Source organism: Coenobita brevimanus, chromosome 27 (assembly GCF_032717465.1).
Source record: "Coenobita brevimanus isolate Jiangsu-jjx chromosome 27, ASM3271746v2, whole genome shotgun sequence".
Taxonomy (NCBI): domain Eukaryota; kingdom Metazoa; phylum Arthropoda; class Malacostraca; order Decapoda; family Coenobitidae; genus Coenobita; species Coenobita brevimanus.
Genome location: NC_136980.1, coordinates 14,188,719 through 14,200,821, shown reverse-complemented (window position 1 = coordinate 14,200,821; position 12,103 = coordinate 14,188,719). Strand labels below are relative to the sequence as shown.

General features: G+C 39.0%; 1 protein-coding gene across 1 annotated transcript in view; it reads right to left on the bottom strand.

Annotated features, from left to right (window-relative positions):
• The window catches only part of LOC145394457 ((3R)-3-hydroxyacyl-CoA dehydrogenase-like), an 82,186-nt gene extending 71,001 nt beyond the window's left edge, over positions 1 to 11,185 (bottom strand). The window contains exon 1 of the mRNA XM_080268316.1: positions 11,149 to 11,185. Within this exon, the coding sequence (XP_080124442.1) occupies positions 11,149 to 11,185 (37 nt within the window). The remainder of the gene's footprint in view (positions 1 to 11,148) is intronic.
• Positions 11,186 to 12,103: the final 918 nt, after the last annotated feature.

Genomic DNA, 12,103 nt, shown 5'->3' with positions numbered 1-12,103 from the left:
AACTATTATCAAAAATGACTGACACAAAGAACCCTACATGAATTACAAAAACTTCACTAGGCCTACAAATTAAACTTATGCTATACAGTACAAGAAAAAATGCAATAACAGTTATACTCAAATTACACACAGCTGCTAGATGGTTGGAGACTTCTTGAGCACTCACAATAATAATATCTGTACAGGGGAGGACAGAGATGTGAACAAAATGAGGAGCAGATCTAAGTGGCCATGATGCAGAGACTGAGCTCATTATATAGGGGCTAGCAGAGCTTGATACAACTTGTAATAATGACGCGCAAATGAAGCGATGGGGACAAACGGTCGACAATCCCGCACTGAATAACAGAAAGGACGACTTACTCTACTATAACGGTAGAAGGAGGGACAAGGCAGAACACGCTCATGTGATCAAACATGCAGCATACCCCAGAGCGTTAAAGAGTACACAAAGGTTAATAAAATCATAGGCTATGTAACACCTCCCCACAAAGAAAAAAGAAATTTACAAAGGAAATTTCTTATTACATAAAACAATCTGTACATGGCATTACAGACCATCCAGGTCTTTCCTAATGTTACAAATATGAGATCTCCCTAGCACGTTCAGTCCTGGGGTACTTGCAGAGTATCCCTTTAACAAATCAAACTTACTTATGTACCTAGCCTTTCCGATCTTGTCTATGCAATCTTCCACACGAGGGAGAGGGTAAGTGTCTGTTGTTTGGTTATCTGATTAACACGTCTGTAGTCAGATGCAAAGCCTCTGTGACCCACACCTGGCTTAGGGACTAGAGTGACAGAGAGAGAACTCCACTCGCTCTGACAGGGCTCAATCATCTTGTGGTCTGGAAAACAGGTAGGGCCAAGTCTCCTTCTGGATGAGAGGAACTTTCACTGGGTTCACACGGTAGGGAGGCAATTTAATTGTTTTTGCGTCTACATCATCGACATCATGCATCAACACAGTGGTTCTTCCTGGAGTAGCACGTGAACACTATGGGTACTCCTGCAGTACATGCCATTGAAAACTCCTGCCTTTCCTTAGGAGGTAGATGAGAAAGCTTAGTCTGGAGATCATTCATGATATCAGGATTCTTCCCCAAACTATCACTCAGGCTCATACTGCATGGGAGAGCTTCCACTTGCAGACTCGGGTGGAACAGCTACAGTGCAGACTGGATTATTTTCGTCCCGCCTTGTGAAATAACTTCAGCATGCTTGATGTGACAGCAGCTGCTTGCTCTTTCTACGATCTGGTGTGGCGATGACATAGCTGACATCACTTGAGTTTCTTCTCCACGAAATAAGGGCCACTAAACTTGGGCTTCTTCTGAAGAGGTTGCCCATGAACTGGTAGCAGAATCAAAACCTGATCTCCTGGCTGAAAGTGGCGTAACCTGGACTTCTTATCATACCAAGTCTTCATCTTCTCCTGAACAGCTCCTAAATTCTCTCTACGCCAGCTGTAAAGCAGTGGACAAGCCGTTCTTTTGAAATTCATCAGCATACTCCAACAGGTTGACGTCATCTTCCTCCGACAGCCAGTTTTCCTTGAGTAACTTAAGGGGTCCTCTTACTTCATGCCCAAACAGTAGTTCAAAAGGTGAGAAGCCCAGTGATTCATTTGGAGATTCTTTTGCAGCAAACACAATCTGTGAATGGAAGACCTTTATCCCAGTCTTTCTGATGTTTCCAAACAGTATTTCTTGAGCATCGATTTGAGTGTTTGAATATATCTCTCCAACGCTCCTTGGGTCTGGGGATGGTAAGCTGAAGACGTGATCTGGGTGGATGCCCAACTCTTTCAGAGACTGCTTGAAAAACGTTTGACATGAAATTACTTCCCAGGTCGGACTGTACCTCCTTGGGCAGACCAAACTTTGTGAAGAACCCTAGCATTTCCTTAACCACGTTCTTTGCTGAGATGTTTCTAAGTGGAATGGCTTCAGGGATAACGAGTAGCCATATCAATCATGGTCAACACATAAGAAAATCCTGAAGAAGTCTCCAGGAAGAGGGCCCACAATATCCACCAACACACGGGTGAAAGGCGCCTCAAAAAGGAGGGAATGGGAACTAGAGGTGCAACCTTTTCGGTCTGATTACACTTTCCCACAACTTGACAGGTGTGACAAGACTTACAATACCAGGAAACATCCCTGAAGATGAAGAGCTTCCTGGCCAGTAGAAGTGTTTCAAACAAAAGCGTGCTTACAGTCTCTCTCTCACTCCAAGCGTGTCCTGCCAAACTGGAATCATGAGCCACTCGAATGATATCCTGCCTACAAACACGAGGGATGACAACTTGATGTACAACCTCCCATTCACAGTCGGCTGATGCTGTTGGGGGTCTCCACTTCCTCATAAGTACTCCTGACTTTACATAATAACAAGTAGAAGCACCGGCTGACTCTTCTTTTTCTACTGTCAAAGCAGAGTTAGCTAGACCTTTCAACTCAGGGTCAGCAACCTGCAACTCAACCAACTCTGGACGAGACAAATTATCAACACTACGGGGTACTGCCTCATCTGGTGAGTGGTCCAAATTAGCAAAGAAAAGTGTCAGCTAGGATAACATCATCATCATCATTATCCTCTAAATCACCAGTTAACTTTAGACTTAGCCCTAGTGACAGCATGCAGGGAACACCTCAGGGACATCACAATCCTGGGCCGCAGCCACTGGCTTCACTAGACAACTGAGGAGCTGTGGACACACTTGACTTCCACCAATATCATTTCCAAGTAAGAAAGTTACACCTGACATTGGGAGTGTCTCCAACCAACCCAACCATAACAGAACCATTAACAAAACCAGACTCTCAAATTCACTCTGCACAGAGGAACAGAGAAGTAATTATTCCCTACACCTTGTAAGATTACAGTTTCATCAGAGGAATTAACATTAGAGCCTAGAACATCTGGTCAGCATAAGGGATTGGCAAGCACCTGTGGTATCATTTTTGATATATTTGAACTGATTTCCTGTCAGCTTACTTAGTCCAGAGGACTGACAAAACCATCAGACAGGAAATTAGCACATATGAACTCTTGAGAGTGTCACCCACGTTACTGCTCAAAAGAGGAACTCCATCATGAGAATTTAAGTTACCCCTCAAAGCAGGTTCAGTTAACTCAGTTAAAGAATTCTGGGAACTCTCAAGAGTGGACACTAGACCAATTGACTGAATATTTAAAGACTCCTTTTTGTTCACATCACGTTGTCTGCCTGAAACATCTCTCCGTAGTATGACCAAGCTTACTACAATAAGTACATTTACTTCTTTCTGAAATCTAGAGGTGAAGCTGGTATTTACTTCCTGAGAAACATCATCCTTATTCTCTCTTCCTGTTACCCATGTACTCTGAGTAGAGGGCAACGGTACTTACTCTCAACTTTCCCTTTTTTCTCTAGAATATCTCTTGTGAGTTAGAACATGCTCATCAGCTAAAACTGCAGCATCAGACAAATTATCTATTCTTTTCTCATCAAGATATAGGCTTACATCTTTACTAATACACCTTTTGAAATCCCTCCAGCAAAATCATCTGCTTAAATTTACCAAAATCAGAATCCACATTCTTAGGAATTTTACCACTGCTCTAACAAATCTTCTTTGATTTTTGCATACTCAACATGGGATTGCTTATCTTGCTTGTAAGTTGTCCTAAATTTTACTCTATAGGCTTTCCAGGAACAAGCTCATAGGCCTTAAGAATCAAGCTCTTAACTACATCATAATTATCAGGACTGATCCTGAGGCAAAGATGCATAAGTTACTTGAGCTTTACTCTCGGTGAGAACAGTTTGAGTTGGAGTACTGGCCAATACTCCTTAGGCCAATTAAAACCTGTAGCTACCCTCTCAAACAACTGAAAATAGTTTGTTAAATCAGATTCATTAAAAGGAGGGACAAGTTTAACATTTTTAGCCACATCAAAATCATTTCAGAGCTAGAATGATCCAGTTCCACCTTGTTTCATGCGATACTCATGGTCTGCTCTGAATCCTGGCAAGTTCAACTTTGTACCTGTATCTGTGCCTCCTGAATCCGAACCTGAGATTCCCGCCTCCTTAGCCTGAGACTCAAAGCCTCCCTTAGCACGTGCTTGAAATTCAGCCTCCTGAATACGAGCCTGAGACTCTGCCTGCTAGCATTTGCCTGAAATTCAGCTTCTTTAGCACGGAAGGAGCCTCCTGCAGAGCTAGCTGTAACTTAGCTAATTCAATCTGCGTTTGCTCATTTGGAGGAGTTACATTAAACAAGCTTTTATTAATCATGCCAACAATTTGATCCTTAGAATGATTGAGAGTGAACTGCAATTCCCAATTGTTGAAGCAACAAGCTTAAGTTCATTCTTTGTTTCTGTTTTCTATATCACACACTGTTTGCACATTTGACAAAAAATCTTTGGCTTCATCTAGTGGTAGAAATAGTAGCCATCATGAATATATCACAGTCACAAAATATCCAAACAACATCCTTATGATAATATCCTGAATATCCTGATATGAGGTCGTTCTTAAAATTTATGTTTACGGAACAGAGAAAGATAATGTACACTTTAAGTGAGAGGCTGACGAAGAGATCACTACTGTCCCGTAAATAGTCTCAAGGTTCAAAACAAAAGAGTTAGGGTAAAATGTACAAGTTAAAGTTTATCGCTCAAACTAACAACAAAACATTCAGGACTCATAAGGATAATGTATTATGGCAAATAAACAGAGTTAAATATATACACTACAATAGCCTCTAGTTAACACGAAATTAGCAAGAGTAAATTCTATATCTAAAGTTAGCTCCTGATAAAATGAGATACCAGATAATACTCAGTGAATGCCAGATAAATAATTACAGATACAAACTATTATCCAAAATGACTGACCATACAAAGAACCCTACATGAATTACAAAAACTTCACTCAGGCCTACAAATTAAACTTATGCTATACAGTACAAAAGAAAAAAATGCAATAACAGTTATACTCAAATTACACACAGCTGCTAGATGGTTGGAGACTTTCTTGAGCACCTCACACATAATAATATCTGTACAGGGGAGGACAGAGATGTGAACAAAATGAGGAGCAGATCTAAGTGGCAATGATGCAGCAGACTGAGCTCATTATATAGGGGCTAGCAAGAACTTGCGACACCCTGGGGGAATAATGACGCGCAAATGAAGCGATGGGGACAAACGGCCGACAATCCACAGCACTGAATAACAGAAAGGACGACTTACTCTACTATAACGGCAGAAGAGGGGGGACTGAGGCAGAACACGCTCGTGATCAAACATGCAGCATACTGAAGCGTTATAAAATATACATAAAGGATGATAAATCATAGGCTATGTAACAATATATATATATATATATATATATATATATATATATATATATATATATATTGTTACATGCCTGATTCACCATTTCACCATCCTTGTATAATTCTCTAATATGGGTACAGTATGCTGCATTGGCTGGATGAATCACTCTTATGCGGATAATCAAAGCATGGTGAATGTTCCAAAACCCACACTTGTAGGACGAAGAATATAATTATTAAAACAGTTTGGTGGATCACTGCCACCACCCGGTCTTCAGTGGTCAAGATAGTGAGAGGGAATGACATATTGACTACAAGGGTTCCTTTTATGGTGTAGCCTTTTATGGGTTGTGTGTGTGTGGAAAGGGGGGGTAAGGTGAGGAATACGTAGTATGCTATACATATGTAATTTAAATAATGCAATATTTAACCATGTTTTGTGAAGCTGCAACCACAGAATTGCACTGACTGCAAGGGTAGCCATCTATTGTATAGAAGTCCTTGACTTTCGGAAACGAAAGATTATTGAAACCATGTGTATCCAGAGAAATACGAGAATTTCAACCTTAGTGAAGGTATGTTTACAAACTAGATCCAATAATGAGGTCCCTAGTGGAAATGTCCCTTCCTGCTGGGCAAGACACAGGTAGGGTCAGGATAGGAATTACACCTGACCTGCCCGGTAATGTACCTCCCCACAGGGTTTATCCCCGCTTATACCCAATTCTTATCCCCACCCCACCTCACCTTACCCCCCTTCCATACACACACACACGCATAAAAACGAACCCTGTATAGTCAATACATGTCATTCCCCTCTCACTATCTCTTTGACCACTGAAGATGGTGGCAGTGTCCACTGAAACTGTTTGCAGTACAATTATATTCTTCGTCTACAAAGTGTGGGTTTTATTCACAGTATGCTGCAATGTTTGATCACGATTCGCTCCTGTGGCTTCCAGTAGTGACCAAGCTCTCCATGTTCTACCCCTCACTCCCCTTCTCCTCCCCCCTTTATAGTAGAGTAAGTCGTTATTTCTGTTGTTCAAGGAGGTGTCAACTCTTTTGTCCCCTATGGTCATTTTCCGCGTCCTTCTTACAAGTTGTATCAAGCTCTGGCTGGCCCCTATATAATGAGCTCAGTCTCTGCATTAATTGCCACTAGATCTTTTTTACTCTCATTTTGTTCACATCTCTGTCCTCCCCTGTACAGTTGTTATTATTTTTGTAGAGTGCTCAGGAAGGATCTCCAACCATCTAGCTGCTGTGTAATTTGAGATATAAGTGATTATTACATTTTGTTCTTGTACTTGTATAGCATAAAGTTAATTCGTAGGCCTTGGTAAGGTTTTGTAGATTCATGGAGGATTTTTGATGTCAGCCATTATTAATAATATTTTGTATCTGTAATAATATGTATCTTGCATTTAACTGTTAGCATTATCCGTTTTCTCATTTTATCAGGGCTGACTTTCGGATAAATTTACAATTCTGCTTAATTTCGTTAATTACAATAAAGGCTATTGCAGTTAACCATTATATTTAACCTGTTTATTGCCATTACATTATCCTTATGAAGTCCTGGAATGTTTAGTTGTTAGTTTGAGCATTAAACTTTAATCTGTAATTTCAACCTAACTCTTGCTTTCCTGAACCTGGAAATTTGCGGGACATGTAGTGATTTTTAGTATTCTCACTTGAAGTTGTTCATTATCTCTCTGTTCCGTAACAATATATATATATATATATATATATATATATATATATATATATATATATATATATATATATATATATATATATATATATATATATATATATATATACAATAAAAGTTACTCCACCATATTTTTTTATTTCTATTACTCCCGTCCGACAGTCAGTCCGGTATTATTTTTGAGGTATTTTTGGTCGGCTAATATTGCTTTTGTTTGTTTGTTTGCTTAAAGCAACTTCACGGAAAAACGGCCAAATGAAATTACATGAAACTTTCAGGATATATGGGCATTGGTCCCAGAAGAAAGTGATTAAATTTTGGAGGTAATCGAGCTACCATGAAAGGTCAGAATCAAGGTCACGGATTTCCAGAGGGCTATACCTCGAAACCGGTTGAAGATAGAACTATTTACTTTTATGAACATAATGGAACTCGTAATATGAGTTTTCATTTGGCACCAATATCTTTGACCTAGAGTGACCTTGAAAGGTCAAACACAAGGTCACGGATATTCAGGGGGCTACAACTCGAAACTGGTTGAAGATAGATATTTAAGTTCTATTATCAACTTATAGGAAGTACTATAAAGGTTTTTAATTGTTACCATGGCCTTTGACAGCAAGTGGCCTTGAAAGGTCAAACTTAAGGTCACGGATATTCAACTGGCTATAACTCGAAACTCGTTGAATGTAGATATTTATTATTGTCAGGAAAGTGGAAGTCTCATATAGACTTATATTTGGCACCATGACCTTTGACCTTGAGCGACCTAGAAAGGTCAAACGCAAGATCACGGATTTTCAGAGGGCGTACCTGGAAAACAGTTGCTCCATTACTTTAGACTTGTGGTGTAACAGGCAACACCTGACACTAATCAAGTACACGATACGGTACGATTTCACAGCACATAAAACAATAAGCTGTTGCAGGGCGAGGTTTGGCTGTGAAATGATCACTTCAGCAATTTACGGATATATTTCAACTCGAAGACAAACATAAAAAAATACTAGACTAGTTATCATTCAATTAAATATAGTGTACATCAAATAAATAAAAAATCAAGTTAAATCATATGTTCAAAATGACCTATTTCTCCCTCCAAACAGAATTAGAACCTCTTAGACACAGAGCGGCAAGGTAAAGAGGTAAATAATCCTTATGGCCACCCTTATATATATATATATATATATATATATATATATATATATATATATATATATATATATATATATATATATATAGTATATATATATATATATATATATATATATATATATATATATATATATATATATATATATATATATATATATATTGGAGAAACACACATTACTCCCGTGTGTCCTGACCGTGAATCGAACTCCAGACCTCTAGATAAAAGTCAGTCACTGATGCTACTCCACCACGCCGTGATAAAAGCAGTACCACCTGAATTTTTTGACGAACCAGGTAAATCCATTATGGGAGGATACAGCCCACGTCAGTCAGCACATTCGAAGGCATATAGGTATTATTGTTCAGCCCCACAAACTCGGCAATGCAACCGGCAAATGACAGCAGCTTCAGTCTATCCCAGACAATTTTGATGTCAACCTCGAAATGTTCTTTAACGCTTGAGAGACAATACACATTACACGCAAAATGTACAAATGTTTTCTTACGATCCTGACCGGGAATCGAACCCCAGACATCTAGATGGAAGTCAGGCACTGATGCGCATACTCCGCGACTTCATAAGGTTGAAACACCTGATTTTTTTTGACGAACTAAGTCAATCCATTATGGGAGGATATATTTTAATCCCAACATATTAGGATTATATATATTAGGATTATCTATCTATCTATCTATCTATCTATATATATATATATATATATATATATATATATATATATATATATGATATATATATATATATATATATATATATATATCCACTCATCCAGTCCATTGACGATTTCCCATGAGCAGCGTGAGAAGATTTCCAAATAGTGCAGTTGGTCCACACGGTTAGATGATGAGGTGCGACCAACTCACTCATCCTCTTGAGTGGCGTGATTGTGGAGCAAATGAAACCCGAGACCACTCTTTTGGACATATAAACTTATACTACCAGGCTCAATCCGATTGAGCACAATAATTGCCCACCAAACCATTCCAGGCGCCAAAATTAGTTGGTTATATGGTTACCACTCCTTATGTGTGGAAAATGGCTTCCTGCAGTGGCACAGGAAACCATTTGGCTTGTGAGCCACTCAGTGTGAGTCACCCAGGGCAGAAGGAAGAGGCGGAATGAAGGAAAGACATAGAAGAGAGGAGGGAGGCAAAGTCACCTGTAGGGCAGGAAGGACGGGGAGGAAAAGAATTAAGGAAAGAAAGATAGAAGATGCATGAAAGAAGGAAAGGCCAGGAGCAGAGGGACAGGGAGACAATTCGGAGAGCAGGCACCACACTACTTGAGTGGATGGTTTTAACATATATATATATATATATATATATATATATATATATATATATATATATAGTATATATATATATATATATATATATATATATATAATATGTACGTCCCAGTCCCCACACTGCCACAGGCTCCAACAGCAGTAGTACAAAGGTACAGGAGGGACGTTGGCCCAGTGAGTTGTTGAGTCCTTCCTATGGTCAGCCTTTAGGTGTGCAAGTACACAAGATCAGCTTGAGGCGAAAATAAACACTGGCTTCTTAAAGTTCATTGTCTTTATTTCTCCAAATATTTCCAGTACTTGATGAAGCCTATTCACTGTTCTCACAATGTTCACTGTGACCCATACATTCACACTTTTAAGAACATTGCGAGTTACACTTAATGTTTAACAACACTTCACAGTTAGTACACTTAATGCTTGCTAACACTACAGTTATTACACAAGTACTGAAAATAAACTTCACTGATAGTAATTACACTTAATACACTTCACTCTTTTCTCAAGTTCCATTGATATAGAAACTTCAGTAACACGTCACTGTTTGCCACTGTTTTCACAGCATCAACTTTTGTAATATACAATCTTCACTGACAGAATATTTAATTGACGAGCTGTAGAGCAATTTCTCTCCTAAACTTCACTAACAGCATTCTTTGCAATTGACACTAAGACAAACCGACGATTTGATTCACTGATCTTCACTCAAACACCTGAACCACCCGACTACAACTTGTAATAATCTCTACTCCATCTTATATAAGCTTGCATTGTTCTAGAAAGACCTACTTCTCCTCAAACATTCTCGGACGTGCTGGTCTTTGTATTTGTGCCCCTTCGGTAACAACAGTTACCACAACTAGGAGACATCAAAACATGCTAGAGTTGTCTCCACATTATGCATAACACTCTAAATCATTTACCATACGAACTTAAAATTACATAATTTCTAACAAGCAATCACTTAAATAAAACATTATAAAGAGAAAAAGAACATAAAAAAAAATTGTTATCTTACGAAAATAATCATTACGCTTACAAACACCAGTGGCAAATTGGCAACTCTTAACGTGACAATCTGTACCGAAACTTACGGTACCAGACACGTCTCGAAGGTACGAGACTACCTAACTGGCAAACCCACCTTCATATATATATATATATATATATATACATATATATATATATATATATATATATATATATATATATATATATATATATATATATATATATATATATATATAGAGATATATATATATATATATATATATAGATATATAGACACACTAGAGTTGAGCTTAAACAATGGTTAATGAATTCATACTCCAATATTCCAAAATCCAAACCCGTTTGCATATGCATTTCACTGTGCCTCATTTTCTTGATGTAACTGATAACAGAATTTCCTTTTTTGTTTGAAATGGAGCTATCATAATGACAAACGCAATTCTGCTTAAAAATTCATATTTATGTGCTGGAGTATATCCATGAGCGGCTCGGTCTGGCTGTATGTTATTATCGATTTTTAGACTTAAGGTGTTTCACTCCAGTAGACTGTAGCAGCTGTAGCAAAGCCATCCCACACTACGCAAAATCATGCTCCCACACCACACCATACCATCTCACACCACACCAAGAGCATCAACTGAAGGATCTTGAGGCTCCCCCATCTTGTGCGCTTGTATTTGTTCGCTATAATATACGGACATAGGAAATTCACACTGTGGGCGTCTCGTATATTCGTTCCTTCTGGTATATCGTCCACTGGGCAGAGATGACACGCTGAAGTCACACAGTACAAGCCACCTTGATGGTATTAGATCACGTAGGAGAGAGTCAAGGGTTTACTGTCCTTTGACCATGTCAGAATTTGCTGACTTTCACACATGCCAGCCGTACATCGAGCACCTCTCAACCACCACCACTCATTTCCACCAGTCAGCTCCCGCGAATCCCTACTTGCCAGCCCGCACCTATACCAACACACACACACACACACACACACACACACACACACACACACACACACACACCTCAAACAGTAGCGGCCAACTTTATGGCGTCAGATGTGTATGTGTGATTACTAATTGGTCATGTGACAGCAGTGCTGTCGCCACTCCAGCTGCACTTACATTCTGCAGCGGACAGTCACAACACACTCAACTACATAACTTTTTTTTTTTCCAAAATTTTTTCTTGTTCATAGTTTTGCATAACAAAGTCTTTCTCCTTCAGGATGATAAGTTTTCCGTCTGTGCAATTTTGGTGCAAAAAGTTTAATATTTTCACAGAACTCTTTCATGGCTTGTGATGTATCGTAAGGAAAGGTATCAGAAGAAACGTTAACCAGGAAAGAATCAGTTGGGAACGGCTGAATTCATAAATCGTGTTACAGTGGCTGGTTCATTATGTAGGATGACAACACTTACGACTTTTTGTCAGTCAAACTACATCTACCCGTACAGCCTGATTTTTTTCCCCTTAAGCTTTCCCTCTCTATCTCCAAAGGCTGATAGACTGTGTGTACGAGAAATGTCTAAACTCAGCTGTACCTAATATGTATTCTGGTACAATCAGCAGTTTATCTC